This window comes from Anomaloglossus baeobatrachus, chromosome 1, assembly GCF_048569485.1.
Source record: "Anomaloglossus baeobatrachus isolate aAnoBae1 chromosome 1, aAnoBae1.hap1, whole genome shotgun sequence".
Classification (NCBI taxonomy): domain Eukaryota; kingdom Metazoa; phylum Chordata; class Amphibia; order Anura; family Aromobatidae; genus Anomaloglossus; species Anomaloglossus baeobatrachus.
Genome location: NC_134353.1, coordinates 385304377 through 385321037, shown reverse-complemented (window position 1 = coordinate 385321037; position 16661 = coordinate 385304377). Strand labels below are relative to the sequence as shown.

At 41.5% G+C, this 16661-nt stretch overlaps 1 protein-coding gene across 1 annotated transcript in view; it reads left to right on the top strand.

The window, feature by feature from the left end:
- Positions 1 to 16661, top strand: part of ADAMTS10 (ADAM metallopeptidase with thrombospondin type 1 motif 10) — a 131913-nt gene that overhangs the window by 89481 nt on the left and 25771 nt on the right. Inside the window, exons 16-19 of the mRNA XM_075343597.1 lie at positions 3429 to 3509; positions 9122 to 9288; positions 13375 to 13501; positions 13609 to 13738. Of these exons, the coding sequence (XP_075199712.1) occupies positions 3429 to 3509; positions 9122 to 9288; positions 13375 to 13501; positions 13609 to 13738 (505 nt within the window). The remainder of the gene's footprint in view (positions 1 to 3428; positions 3510 to 9121; positions 9289 to 13374; positions 13502 to 13608; positions 13739 to 16661) is intronic.

Here is a 16661-nt window from a genome sequence, read left to right as displayed (position 1 = left end):
GTGAGGTCCCCCATCTTTTGTAGCCAGCTAGGGTAAAGCAGACGGCTGCAGTCTGCAGACCACAGCTGGCAGCTTCACCTTGGCTGGTAATCCAAAACAGAGGGCACCCCACGCTGTTATTTTACATTAAATTAATAATTTTAAACAAAAAACGTGGGGTCTCCCCCATATTGGATTACCAGCCAAGGTAAAGTGGACAGCTGGGGTCTGATATTCTCAGACTAGGGAGGTCCACTGTTATTGGACACTCCCCAGCCTAAAATAGCAGGCTGCAGCCGCCCCAGAAGTGGCGCATCCATTAGACGTGCCAATCCTGGCACTTCGCCCCAACTCATCCCGTTTTCCTGGTGCGGTGGCAAACGGGGTAATATATGGGGTTGATGCCAGATGTGTTTTGTCACCTGGCATCAAGCCCTGGGGTTAGTGATGTCACGCGTCTATCAGATACCCGACATCACCAACCCAGTCAGTAAGAAATAAAAAATAGACAACAAAAAAAGTTTTATTTGAAAAAACACTCCCCACATTCCCTCTTTCACCAATTTATTGACAAGAACAATCAAATCCGGGTCCGGCGTAATCCAATAAGGGGGGAGGTTCCATGACGATCCATACCATCACTGTCCCAGTAAGTGAAGAACAGAAGGTTCCCCATTGGCTGGGAGAGTAATGCAGTGACCTGAGCTAACATCAATAGGTCAGCCCAGGTCACTGCAGGGGATGATGAGTGCCGCCATCAGTTGGTTAGATGAGATCATTACCTGCTGTGATGATCTCCTGCAGTCCTGCCATTAGCGCTGTCACTGCCTTCTATGCCCGCCACGTTCTCAGCAGTATCGCGAGAGCCCGTGACGTCACCGCCAGTGACAGTCTCGGGCCGCGGGCATAGACGGCAGTGACAGTGGTGACGTCAGGAGGCAGGAGATTATCACAGCAGGTAATGATCTCATCTCACCTCCTGACAGCAGTGCCCGTCATCCCCGCGGCTGCACACACTGCTGTGTGTAAGTGTCTGCCTGCGCTGCAGCGTGACAAGCTGCTGATACTGCAGGCAGACACTGACACTGCAGGGCAGGCAGCCGCGGGGCTGGAGTGGGACACAGACTGCACGGGCACCTGGAGGTCACACGGAAGTGTTTCTGTGCGGCGTCCAGGGAGTGTGACGTCTGTGTTTACTCTGCTCCGCTTCCTCTTCTGTCATAATGACATCACTTCCTGCAAAACCGCAGGCAGTGATGAACATTACCGCAGGTAAATCGCGGCTATACTGCGGCTATACCGCACATCATTTGCTACCTGTGGTATACCCCCGGAATTTTGCGATTACATTACAGTGAATAGAGTGAAATACCGGGGGTATACCGCAGGTACCTGCGGAAAAGAAGTGACATGCACATTTTCTCAAGAAATTTTCTCAAGAAAATCTTCACAAAGAATTTTTTTGAGAAAAAAAACGCAGTGTGCGCACAGCTATTTTTTTTTCCCCATAGGTTTTGCTGGCAAATGTCTGCAGAAAGATTTCAAGCATTTCTCAAGAAATTTCCGCAGCAAAACCGCAGGTAAATCCACGGGTAAAAACGCCTAGTGCGCACAGGGCCTTAGAGCAAGTAATGCCTTGACTGACTTGTGCTCTCATTCCTCGCTTCTGACGGTAACACTTTCTTGCTGCACTGATGTACAGTCAGAAGTGTGGAAGGAGAGCGTACACACACCAACACTGTGTCTGTGCCACTGGGCTCAAGGAGTGTAAGTGCGCATGCACGAGTCAGTTAAGGCAGCGCTCGCTTTAAGCAAGAGAGAATTGTCAATTAAGCTAAAGTACACTGCACTCTATGCTAAATGAAGGGCAGAACAGAACATTAAGTCCTTGGCCATGTCAGTGGTGTGCCGATAAACCTTAATTTACATATTGAAAAAACTGAACATTTTATCTGGAGAGCATAGAAGTAAAATATATAGTACAGTAATTATTTTATCATGGTAAGGTCCCTTACATAGCAGTACTAACATTGTGGTTGGAGATTTGAGGGTCAGAGACTCATTTTATAGGGAACCAAGGACAGCTGACACATACTGCCCAATCTGCAGGCAGCATTTATCAAATACCGGCTGTATGATTTCATCGAGGTATGTTTGACTCTGAAACGCTGTGAGGTTTCAGGAAAAAAGATACTTCAATGATAAACCATTAATATGGGCATACTGGTTATAGAGTGCCAAAAAAGTTATACCTGTCTGTCTCACATCTCATTCCTTGTTGCAGAGAAATCCTCTTTTATGACTTTTTAATAATGAGCTCTTCCAGGTTATGGGGCAGGCTGTTGTCCATAAAAAAAACACTACCGTCTCAATTAATTATCATATCTTTCTCCTCCCTTCATTATCCCTTCATCCCTGTGGCATCGGGTGCATGAGATGAAGTCCGGCTCCTGTGCATTCCTTCTCGCTTCATCCCTCCTCAGTGTTCCACCCTTCTATAGGCAAAGGCTTCACTTTCCTTCTGTGCAGGTACCGTCGAGTCACTGGTAACTTGTACTCGCCGGGAGAACACTGGATGCAGATGCCACTCTATTACCTGTATGCCTATATTAATGGTTTACCTGGCCCAAATCTGATGAGAGATTCCCTTTAAAAGTCATCGGGGACCAAGCCACATGGAAGACTAGTTGGACAGGCAGGTCCCCCACCCACTGCCGATAACTGACAGGTCTCTACCTATGCATGCAGACCCGGAGAGACTTGTCAATCATTGATAGCAGGTGGCTTTTAAAGTATGATTTTTCTTACCGTCTCAGAGTCAAACATACCTGGCTAAAATCATACAGCCTGTGTCTGATACATGCGGCTCGTGGATCAGGCGGCATTGATCAGCTGTGAGTCAGACTAGCTGATCCTTCTGTTCCACTGACAGTTGATGTTGGGAAAGAGTCAGGAGACCTCCATAAATGTTAGATAGTCAATATATACCACAAAAATGAACAGGTTTCAGCTCAGGCTTTGTAATAAGTGAATTATCTACAGTGTCAATTTTAGAATAACGATTTTAATCACCCTAAGTGTATGGCGGCGGTGTGGAGATATCACTGTTGAGGCTCTTCCCACAGTGGACATATCACCACAAGATTGTGAAACATAGTAATGCTATAATTGGGTACGGTGTCCAGTGTTTTGGCCTTACCGTATGTAGCCATCTATATTAGGTATTGGTTGGGCAGTTTAACAGCATTGGGGAAATCATTATCAATAGTCCTGTTATATAAATTAATACTTGCACAGTGAATGCATAGATTAAGTTCTCTATTTGTGGTATGTGAGAGTGAGAAAATGTCTACTGTATGAATGTGAGTGATGTGCTTACAAGATTGAGTGTTATGTTCAACATCTCTCTTACAGCTTGTTCCCCCTCTCTCCCTCCCCCATTTCTCAAGGATATGAGGAGGTAGTCTGGATACCCAAAGGTTCTGTCCATATTAACATTCGTCAGCTCAATGTGTCAAAAAACTACCTGGGTGAGTAGAATAAATGTAATGATAGTGATAAAAGATAAAAAAAAGTAGTAATATTTATTGTATGGAAAGACTGAATAAAGACATTGGTGGAATAAAAACAAACAGGGTGGTATTAGGCCTTTTAACATGAAAAAGAACGATGTGTCCATTTTTATAGGCTACATCTATCTACAATAATACTCAGATGATACAGTTCAAGCTTTCAAGGACTGAATGGAGGATTTAAAAGTTTGCCCTTAACAGAATTGTTATACCTTCTACGTTGTATCCTCTGGAAATGCCACAGTTAAAATATAATTGTTATTTTAATTTCTCCTCCGGGACTGATGTTTTGCTCTCAAATCATAGGTAAAATCTGTAAAAACTTTTCAATGGAGAAAAGACATTTTACCTGTGAATGGAGAATTTTGAGAATAAGAGATCAGTCGAGGAAAAGAAAGAAGTAGATTTGTTTGATAAAATATATTATAAAGTTTCTTATTTTCACATGTACTTTTGATTTCTGAAATTTAATTTTAAACAATGATTACGCTATAAAGATTACTGAACGAGGTGTATCTGTAACTGGGCTCATCAGCCTGATTATTATTAGGCGAGATTCAGATGGGCATGTTAAGTCCTGTTACACACCTGTGGTGTCAAAATGATCTTGAATTCATTGAGGGGTGCAGTTTGTAAAATGGGGTCACTTGTGGGGATTTCTGCTGTTCTGGCACCTCAGGGGCACATGCTGTGAGATGGCACCTCCACACCATTACAACAAAATCTGCACTATAATATTACACTCTTTACATTCTGAGCTTTCCATTGTGCCTGAAAAGTAGTTCCCGATTACATGTATTGACACACTATAATGAAATTGTGTGACCATTTTTTTCCTATTAGCCATTATAAAAACTAAAACCTGTGGCCAAAGCAACATTTTACTGGAAAAAAATAGTAATTTTTCATTTACTCAGCATAATGTTATATAATTATATAAATATCTAGATAAATTCCTTGAGATGTCTAGTTTCAAAAATGGGGTCACTTGTGGGGAAGCTCCAGTGTTTAGTTACATCAGGGGCTCTGCAAATACAACATGGCATCCGCTAACGATACCAGCCAATTTTGAAATCCAAAGTCAATTAGCGCTCCTTCCCTTTTTACCCTGCCATGCACCGAAACAGCAGTTTTCCACCACATATGGGGTATTGGCGTACTCAGGAGAATTTTCTCAATAAATTGTACAATCCATTTTCTCCAAATACCCTTGTGAGAATGAAACATGTGGGGCTAAAGCAACATTTTTTTGTGGAAACAATGTTCCTTTTCTTCCTTCCACATTTCTTTAAGTCCTGTGAAACAGCTAAAGTGTTAATAAACTTCTTAAATGTATTTCGGAGCACTTTCAGAGCTGTAGTTTTTAAATTGGTGTCACCTTTGGATATTTTAAAAAATATTGGAACACTTTCGATATTTTCATAAATAAATGCAAATCATTTATCATCGACCAACATTTACCAATATCATGAAGTACAATGTTTCACTAAAAAACTATCTCTGAATCACTGGGAAATTTTGACGTATTCCACACTAATTACCTCATAAAGTAATGCTAATTTGAGTTGTAAAATTTGGCCTAGCCAGGAAGGTAAAACAGGCTTGGGAGAGAAGGGGTTAAAGGGAATCTGTCAGTAGGATTAACCTTACTAAGCTGTCTACAGTGTGTCCACCAATATCCTGTCCACCGCCATTAACTTGAGAACGTAGCTATAGGAATAGAAGTGGTGCCTAGGTATAGTAAAGTAGCCATGCGCTACGCAAGGAAACCACCTATGGCAAAACCTGGTGGAAAACAACAGAGTTAGCATTTTTATCTCGAAAACGGAACGAGATAGAGAAAAAAAGTGAATTAAAAAATTGTAGGGCATCATCAATTCAATACGAATCGACACCTTGCATACAGAAATGCTATGATATGAAACCAATGACCCCCCCAAAACATTGAATGCTGGTCACATAAATGACGCTCATTTAACTTTGATGCTCAAAGTGGGCACCATCAGCTGCAATGCACATCTGGACTCTGGACAGCATACTGTATCTTGCTGCACGTTGTGCAATATGGTAGGTGACACGTTTGCACATGTTGGTAGAGGGGTCGCATACACCTGCTGTTTGATGTGACCTCACAGAAAGAAGTCCAATGGGGTCAGGTCAGGTGAGCGTGAAGGCCAATCCACGCAGCCACCATACGCAATGACTTGTAGGAAGGTCTCCATGAAGTATCGCTTCATGTCCGCAGCCTTGCGAGTTTTACAGGTTCTAATCATAGCATTTCTGTATGCAAGGTTTCGATTTTGTATTGAATTGATGATGCCCTACAACTTTATAATTCACTTTTTTTCTCTATCTCGTTCTGTTTTCTAAATAAAAATGCTAACTCTGTTGTTTTCCACCAGGTGGTGCTATAGGTGGTTTCATTGCGTAGCGCATGGCTACTTTACTATACCTAGACACCACTTCTATTCCTATAGCTGCCGCCATTCTCAAGTTAATGGCAGTGGACAGGATATGGGTGGACACACTGTATCTGTATACAGAGGACGTGAAAAACTAAATAAATTGATGCCTTGATATCTGTGATCCGATGTCTTATTCCAGAGAAATCCAAGTTTTTCTTAAACAGTTAGGTCCAGAAATGTTTGGACAGTGACACAAATTTTGTCATTTTACCTGTTTATTAAAATAGTTTCAATATACAGTTATGTAATCGATATGTGTTTTTAAGTGCATATTCTCAGCACTAATTTGAGGGTATTCACATCCTAATTGGAGTAAGGTTTAGGAATTACAGCTCTTTAATATGTTGCTGCCTGACACCAGACTGATACCAGACTGGTCACATGGCTATGACGTCATGGAAGGTCCTTTAGTCACTGCTGGTTACCGGGGGGCACAGCAATGATCGGACGCAGATGCAGAAGCGAACTGGAGACAGAGTCTGCAGGATGCATTGCGGGACCTGTAAGTAAAATCAGAATGTTTTTTAATAATGTTGGGGTTTTTTTACAAGCCAGTGGACCTGAACCGTAACATGAGCTTGACAGGAAAGTTCGTGTTCGGGATTGTGTGCACGAACACTATGTGTTCGGTACGGACCCCGGACTTTACAGTTTAGGTTTGCCCATCACTACTGAAGAGCTATATAAAATACATTGGTGATAAACAACAAATCTGTCCATAGGGCTGCACTTGCAGACAGGTACTTCTCCCCTGGTGAAGCTGACTGGTACACAACAACTGGACATTCTAGTATATTGGAATATAATAAATATGTCCCTAAGGCTGCACTTCCCTGGAATTTCCACAGAGAGCTTACATGACCCATAATAAAAAAACAGGGGAAAGAAGACAGTGGGCAGCTGAGAACCCCCCAAGATGGATCTGGCACACCTGGAGGCAGAAGGAGCAGAGTCGTCTCAGAGGAGACTGTAGCCAAGTGGTGCTAGTTTGCTCAATAATGCCTCCTGAGTTCCACCACAAAAAAAAAATATCAGCCAATAAATATAAAGATAAAAATACAATGGGTTCGGAAAGTATTCAGACTCCTTTAAATTTTTCACTCTTTGTTTCATTGCAGCCATTTGGTAAATTCAAAAAAGTTCATTTTTTCTCATTAATGTACACTCTGCACCCCATCTTGACAGAGAAAAAACAGAAGTGTAGAAATTTTTGCAAATGTATTAAAAAAGAAAAATGAAAATATCACATGGTAATACGTTTTCAGATCCTTTTCTCAGTATTGAGTAGAAGCACACTTTTGAGCTAGTACAGCCATGAGTCGTCTTGGGAATGATGCAACAAGTTTTTCACACCTGGATTTGGGGATCCTCTGCCATTCTTCCTTGCAGATCCTCTCCAGTTCCGTCAGGTTGGATGGTGAACGTGATCAAGAATGATCACAGAGTTGTTCTGAAGCCACTCCTTTGTTATTTTAGCTGTGTGTTTAGGGTCATTTTCTTGTTGGAAGGTGAATCTTCAGCCAAGTCTGTGATGTAGAGCACTCTGGAAGAGATTTTCTTCCAGGATATCTCTGTACTTGGCCGCATTCATCTTTTTTTCAATTGCAACCAGTTGTCCTGTCCCTGCAGCTGAAAAACACTCCCACAACATGATGCTGCCACCACCATGTGTCACTGTTGAGACTGTATTGGGCAGGTGATGAGCAGTGCCTGGTTTTCTTCTCACATACCACTTAGAGTTCGTCTCATCGGACCAGATAATCTTATTTCTCATAGTCTGGGAGTCCTTCATGTGTTTTTTGCAAACGCTATGCGGGCTTTCATATGTCTTCCACTGAGGAGAGGCTTCCGTTGGGTCACTCTGCCATAAAAGTCCTACTGGTGGAGGGCTGCAGTGATAGTTGACTTTGTGGAACTTTCTCCCATCTTCCTACTGCATCTTTGGGGCTCAGCCACAATGATCTTGGGGTTCTTCTTTACCTCTATCACCAAGGCTCTTCTCCCTCGATTGCTCAGTTTGGCTGGACAGCCAGGTCTAGGAAGAGTTCTGGTGGTCCCAACCTTCTTCCATTTAAGGATTATAGAGGCCACTGTACCCTTACGAACCTTAAGTACTGCAGAAATTCTTTTGTAACATTGGCCAGATCTGTGCCTTGCCACAATTCTGTCTCTGAGCTCTTTGTCTGTTCCTTTGACCTCATGATGCTCATTTGGTCTGACAAGCCCTATGAGCTGTGAGGTCTTATATACACAGTGTGTGTGCCTTTCCAATTCAAATCCTATCAGTTTAATTAAACATAGCTGGACTCCAATGAAAGAGTAGAACCATCTCAACCAAGTATCACAAGGAAATGGACAGCATGTGACTTAAATATGAGTGTATGAGCAAAGGGTCTGAATACTTATGACCATGTGATATTTCAGTTTTTCTTTTTTAATAAATTTGAAAACATTTCTACATTTCTGTGCTTTTTCTGTCAAGATGGGGTGCAGAGTGTACATTAATGATAATTCAAAATTTAATTTTTTGAAATTACCACATGGCTGCAGTTAAACAAAGAGTGAAAAATTCAAAGGGGTCTGAATACTTTCCGTACCCACTGTATATATATATATATATATAGTCTCCTAACTATGGATTTTGGGGAGTCCATCAGTACGATCAGCGTCCTGATGCGGGTGACATCATGCCACCTGCTCCCGGTCTCTGACATCTTGTGGATGCCACAATTGTTGTGTATGTGATCTGTAGCTTACAGAGCAGAGATTGGTAAGGCAGGGAGACCATGGTTCTGTGTGTGCCCCAACATGTGAGTGAGCTGAGAGCAAGCACCCCCTCCATCGCCCATTTATTACACTACTAACTGTGATGGTTACTAATGGCAATTATTTTAGTAAGTCAATTATATCATTGTTATAATACACCTTGCTCCTAATAAACCTAACCAAGGTTCCAGTTGGACAAAATCTTTGACCATCATAAAAACAATGTAGTTCCTTTTAATCTGACATGCTCGCATGTAACTAAACATATTTCTTTTCACTGCAATAAAGAAATGCTGTGGTATTTCATTTACAATTACATATTTATTGCGTATTTTGTAGCCCTGAAAGCAAGCATTGGGAGTGAATACCTTATCAATGGTAAACTTCAACCAGACACACCAAGGAAATTTGATGCTGCTGGCACCATGTTTCACTATAGAAGACCTCAGGATGAACCAGAGTCACTTGAAGCTTTAGGGCCCACTAATGAAACACTGGTTCTTATGGTAAAAAAATATTATTTGTTCTGTGAAGAGATATGTGTCATTTGTAGGACAAGCTTTCTAATTTGTATTAAGTTTTAAAACCTGATATTCTATAAGAATGGGAATGGTAGTGTCAAACTGAGAATAATAATCCAGTGATTCAAATGATAGGAAGGTGCTGGACCTGCAGAGTCATTGTACTGTGAATTGACTGATCTGTGACATACAGCACCTTAAAGGAAATCTGTCAGCATGATGTAGGAAAAGAGACCCTGAATTCCATGATGTATCACTTAATTTACTCGATGCAGCAGTTCTGACACAATCAGAGATTTTAGATTTAGCAATGCAGCAGAACTGACAAAGCTAGCCACAACCAAACCAAACTCTCTATGGACAATGTCTATAGACAGTGAACTGCTAATGCCAGCAAGTGTCATGTAAGACTACACATCAAGAGTCAAAGTAGTCAAAGCAATGATAATCTCTTGGGGCTAAAACAAACATTGCGGGTAAGAAGCACAGATGTTGATAAGAGAGGCGTTATTAAAATCTGTGTTTCAACCCCTACAGCATGCTGTTTTAAGATAACAATAACCTGCTTACAGATTCCCTTTAAAAACACCATTTTTTTCCATTCTTGATGTACTGCACAAAAGTACAGTTTAAGTGCCCTCAGTCCTGTTTTCTTACTGAAGAAAAGTAATGAAATCAAAGGATTGTCTGTATGAGAAAGTTGTTAATGGCTCATGAGAGAGACAAGCCATAAGCGATATCTGTTTGGCTTTTCTTTTTTAAAGAGAAAAGAAAATCTCAACATTCTAGAAATGGAAATGCAACTGTCTACCTTGCAAAGAGTGCATGGTTTAAAAATGTTTTATATTTTTTGCACGCTTGTTGTAATAGTCCACTACTACACCTGAACACACCACACAAAACAGTAACCTTTTGCAGCTGCTTGCTTTTGGGATGTGTACATAATGAGACTTCCTTGTTATGTCCTTTTTGACAAAGGCCAGGCCAGGTTTGTTTGTTTTTTAATCTTTAAATATAAAGGAAGCATTTTACGTTTTGAATACCTATTTTACTAGTCCAATTTAGGAATCCATAATTGCAGACACATATATTTTGCTCTGGAAAACTGGAGCATTCAAGAGAAAATAAAAAAACACAGAATAGAGCCATATGCAGAGACGAAACTAGTCCCATGCTGCCCCCAGCTGGCTTCTCCCCACACTTTTCAGGTGATTGACAGGTCTTTCCAATAGTGAGAAACACATCAATCAATGTAAACAGTATTGAGAAAAGCTTCTTCAAACTATATTATGCAATCGTGCAGCAAGGCTCTCATTTATGCCCATTTATACCCATTGTTGGGGCAGCTCGAATTATACATGACAGCTTACAATTGAGTTTACCAATTTGCTGTCACTTGTATCTTACCTGGCATTTCTAGTTGATTCCCTATTTTTATTAACATTTGACATAACTGCATGTGGTCTTGCCCACAAATACAGTGTTTTTCGACAAAGATCCATGCTTTTGTATCTAATCATCTGGCCAATTTCACCCCCTTTGGTCCTATCTGGGCCATTTTTGAATATCTGATTACCGAAAGATATTGATGGAATCCTGGTGTAAGGAAATGTTTACACGTAATAACAGCAGTGGGATCCAAAACAATACTTCACACATGGCTTCCGCAACCCTTCATTCAAATTGTTTTTGAAAAAACGTGCCTGAAGACTGGGTGGCGATGTTTTTTCTAATGGAACATAGAGTTCCAGATTTCTCTGACATTTGGAAGAGTTTTATAGAAACTTTACCTTACCACATTCATAAATCCTAGCAAGGTAGGTTTGGACCAACTCCATGGTTTCAACAAAGTTTGTTGATGGGAGATCCTCTGATAATGTTACCTTAGTTTTCCACTGCAGGTCATGTCTGCGACATGGAGACACAACGCCACCCACCACAAGAATGAGATCCCCTACTACTGCTATTTCTCCTACAATCACTTTGCAATTGTAATTACCACTCATTTCACGCCACTGTTGAAGCTTACATTTGCTCATTAACCTATTGCACAGAAATTTATATTGATACATTGATTAATATCAAAAAGATATACTGTATTTTTCGGTTTATAAGACGCACCGGATTATAAGACGCACCCCAAATATAGAGATAAAAAAGGTTAAAAAAAATGGGGTCCATGTTATACTCTGGTGTGGCCTTACCATAGAGGGGTGACAGCTGGGGTGGAGCGTGGGTCATAGGAGGCAGGGGTGGTGTTGGAGTAGAGCAGTTCTGGCTGTGGTCATACTGACTGTGTGGATCAGGGCAGTGTGGGGGTGAGATGCTGTATCGGCAGTGCAATCTTCAAATAATGCTGCCCGCAATCGGCGCCTGTGCAGATTGAGCTCTCGACTCAAAGACAATCCGAGAGCTCCGTCTGCACACGCGATGACTCCTTGTGGCATTATATGAAGATCGCACTGCCAACAGAGCATCTCACCCCCGCACTGCCTTGCTACATACAGCGCCCACCGCAGCCAGCACAGCCCCGCACCGCCGACAGAGCATCTCACCCCCACAATGCCTTTCTACACACAACACACAGCGCCCACTACAGCCAGCACAGCCCTGCATTGCTGATATAGCATCTCACTCACCACAGCCAGCACAGCCCCGCACCACCGACAGAGCATCTCACCCGCCACAGCCAGCACAGCCCAACACCGCTGACAGAGGATCTCACCCACCGCAGCCAGCAAAGCCCCGCACCACCAACAGTACATCTCACCCGCCGCACTACCCTGCTCCACACAGCGCCCACCGCAGTCAGCATAGCGTGTATTTCCCGGTAAGCTACATTTGGATTTTAAGACGCCTCCTCATTTTCCTCGCAAATTTTTGGGAGGAAAAGTGCATTTTGTAACCTGAAAAATACGGTACATAAAATAGTGTCTGGGACTGTGTGATGGCTTTGATTATGTGGATGATGTTCTTACAAATACCATTTTTAGGGAGATATGACGTTGCATTTTATTGCAATGTTGCAATGGCCAAACAAGAGTAATCCTGGTGTTTTCATTTTTTTTCGTTGCACTGTTTACCGATCAGATTAATTTAACATTGTGATACATCAGGCATTTCTGAAAGTGATGATACCAGGTGGAGGGCTCGATGCACATTGTCCAAGTTCTGCCCACTTTAGAAAATCTGCACAGTAATGGCATAAACCCCCGAAAAGTTCTAAATGGTTTGCTTTACAACAAGTTGTGCAAAAATGTTATGATATTTCAAACTGTTTTATGCCAGAAAACTGTCAAAAGCAACTTGATGAATTGTACCCTGAGATGGGTACTTTTTAGACTTTTTTTTATTTAATAAACTATGAAACACCTGTCTGTGCAGTGTAGATTTAAAGGGAATCTGTCAACAGGTTTTTACTACCTTAACTGAGCACAGCATGATGTAGGCAAAATGTCCCTGAGTTCAACGATGTATCACTTAGATGACTGTGTGTAGCTGTTCTGACACAGTGAAAGATTTTAGATTTTGTATGTAACAGTGCTGGGAGAGCTGCTCACACCAGGCTTTCAGTGTACGTTTCCATAGACAGAAGCTGCTAATAACAGAAGGGGGCGGAGTCGAACTACAAAGCTGCTGAGATCCACTAATGATAAAGATAAGAGGCTTAAATTAACATTGCAGTTAAACAAAAACAGAGTTTGAGATAAGACAAGCAGGGATGAAATTCCTGTTTTAACTCTTGCAGCATGCTGTCTTCAGCTTCCATTGCAGAAACCTGCTGGCAGAGTCCCTTTAAATAGTCTGTTTAATAGCACCAATTGGCAACCTTTTTCCCAGCCACTTGGACACTACTAAGACTATATTTGCATAGAAGAGCTCAAAAGGTGTCCAATGCAGTCCTAGAAGTCATGATAGTGTTATATATGTATTTTCTAGGCAAATAGAGTATTTGTAGTACTGAAATTCACAGGGAATCAATTCATTTAAAAGATGCAACCATCATCAATCACGTTACACGACCATGCCATTCTGAGCCGCTCTCAGACAGATTTACTATGTTTCTTACAGGTTTTGATGGGAGAGGACATATCTGCTATTCGGTACAGATTTAATTCCCCTATCAAGAAACATACACAGAGTGGGTACAACTGGCATCTCTCACCGTGGACTAAGTGCTCTGCTCTATGTGCTGGAGGTATGCTACTGCACCAGAAGAACGTACAATAGCTTAAACATATCATTTACTATGGAATATTTGAAACAATGTTAAAAGGAAAATTAAATGTACCATTTTCTTTTCAGGGGTGCAGATGCAACATGTTGTTTGCAAAAGACTGTCAGATGGATCTGCTGTGCCTAATGGCATGTGTGAGGCACAAGAGAAAATACAGGAAAAGCAGCGTCTATGTAACACCGAGCCTTGTCCTCCTGAGTAAGATTTTGCGTCACTTGTACACTAGTAAACTATTTCAGGATTTTAATTACGCCATAAATCACTTTCAATAGTCGTGAACATTTTCAGAATTTTGCCATTTTCACCCAGCACCACCAAAATTGGAGACGTTGAGGCGGAATGGTGCATGACTCCACAGCTCGTCTAATTCATGACTAGTGATGGGTGGACCTGAACTGAAAAAGTCTGGATCCACGCGGTTTTAAAACAACCCAATCACTGGCCCCGAGCCCGGAGTTCTCAAGGAACACCAGGAAATAAACCAGATCTGGCCACCCGGGTAATAAAAAAAAAAAAAGAAAAACAATAAGAATAAAGCGAGCACTTCATACTTACCAATCTCCACGTGGCTGGACACTGCTTCCATGGCCATTTTCTTCATGCACTGATTCCCCTGCCCACCGACAGTCTCCGTGTCTCTGATTCGTTGCAGTCAGACAGTGCCCCCAGCCTGTGTGACAGCATGTATGAATACTTTCATTCACACATGCTGAATGCATCTAGATTGGTGTAAAAATAAATAATTTAGCATAGGGTCTCCTAATATTATGATACCCAGCACAGATAAAGCATACGACTACAGCATGCAGGCACCAGCCATGCTTGTTATCTTGGCTGTGTATCAAAATAAGAAGAACCGCATGCGGCTTTTTTTTTTTTTTTTTTTAAAAAAAATTAAATATATAATTTTAAAAAATGGCGTGCAGTCTTTCCCAATACCCAGCCATAATAAAACAGGCTAGGGTTATTGCAGCCTGCAGCCGCCCAGATTTATCGCGTCCAATAGATGCGACAATCCCAAAACTTTACCCAGCTCATCTCGATTGCCCTGATGCAGTAGTAATCAGGGTAATAAGGGGTAAATGACAGCTCATAGCTGCCACTAAACCCTAGTTTAGTTATGGGAGGCATTTATCACACCCCCATTATTAATCTGTAAGTGAAAAGAATTAAACACAAACAAAAAATCTTTTATTTGAAAAAATACAAAAAAAACTACCATCTTTCATCCCTTTATTAACCCCCAAAACACCTAGGTCTGCTGTAATACACACAAGCTCCCACGACGATTCCAGCTCTGCTACATCTGAAGTGACAGCGTGCGGGCATAAAATACGATCGCCCACTGTGAGTTTCAGGAAAAGACTGAGCCACAGCAATGAGTAGTGACATCACTCAAGTTATTTGCGGTCACAGCTGGAGGTTCCCAAGGTCCTCCACCTGTGATCGCAAGTAACTTGACCTCAGGTGACCTCATTGAATTGAGTGACCTCACCTGAGTGACACGTGGAGACCTGAGGTGAGGTCACTCAGTTCAATGAGGTCATCTGAGGTCCGGTTACCTGCGATCACAGGTGGAGGACTGTGGGAACCTCCAGCAAGTAAAATGAGTGATGTCACTGATCATCGCATGGCTCAATCTTTCTCTGCCTGAAGCTTAAAGAGGGTGGTCAATAAAATGTCTGCTAAATTTTTAAGTCTTCTGAGTTATAATTTTGCAATAAAATGAAAGAGCATTCAAAAAATTATGCTGACATCAAGTTGACATAAGGGAAATATTGATTAACTTCTGGGTGTTGCATACCAAAATTGTTTAAGGGTATAACATTTTAAAGTTTATAAATTGCTAAGTTTCTATATTTTTATGAAATTTTATGTTTTCAAAAGTAAACAAAAAAGAAAAAGTGTCACAATAAAAAAAATCTCAAAATCACTTTGATATGTTGAAACATTCCAAAGTTATTATCACATAAATTATCACATGGTAGAAAAACTGTAGAGGAATAAAAATTCACAAGACTATAAAGTGATATGTGAGCATAAGGAAAATAAAGGGAAGATGCTCACCTGAGGAGGCTGTGTGCAGGCACAACTCCCTTGGACGCCTGAAAATATCTGCTGCTGCTGCGGTGGCTGGGGATACGAACTCCTCCAGGATACTTGACCAATTTGGACAGTATCATGATTTTAAGATGAGCTGCTGTAATGAAGAACCCTTTGGACTAAGATGATTTGAACAGTTTTTATTTACACAATGCTTGAATGCCTAGTGTTTATAATGCGCTGTGGAAATAAAATCCACTCAATTCTTCTTAGTCTGAAGAATTCTTCATTACAGCAACTCAGCCTAAAATTTGGATATAATCCAAATTGATCATAAATTGTCACGTCAGATTTAGTGATGAGCGAGCACTACCATGCTCGGGTGCTCAGTATGCATCAAGAGCAGTTGGATGCTCAGACGGGCGCAACTCCAACATCTGAGTATAACTGAAGTCAATGGGGAACTCGAGCAGCTTTCTGGAATATTTCTTTCTTAGTTGTATTTCTTTATTTCTAAAGTTTACATATGGTTCCATAGATAAACTGTACAATTGCTTTTATCCCCTTCATGACCTTAGACATACTGGTATGTAAAAGGTAGCATGTATTCCTTTGATGCGGGCTCACATGGGATGTTTCTGCATGTTTCTCTGCACATGTCGGTTGATCTGATTAGCCGACATTAGTGATGGGCGAATCTGAACTGTACAATTTGGGGTTCATACAGAATACCTCGTGTCCGTGCATGGACCCCGAATACGGATTTCTCAGGGAACGCCGAGTAACTGTTCAGATTCAGCCACCCAAATAATTTAAAATAAGTAAAGGAAAAATAAAGAAAATGGAATAAACCATGACCACTATACTTACCGAGTCCTCCATGTGGCTGTAACACTACTTACGGGATGGCTCATTAACCCTCATACATAGTCACTGCTTCTCTCTCCCATTGGCAGTCCCGGTGTCTGGGAAGGGTTGCAGTCAGACCGCCCCAAACCTGTGTGACAGTGTCTGTGTCTGGTTCGCAATACACATGCTGTCTGGGTCCCCTAATCGAGTGTAAAATTAGTTTAAGAAA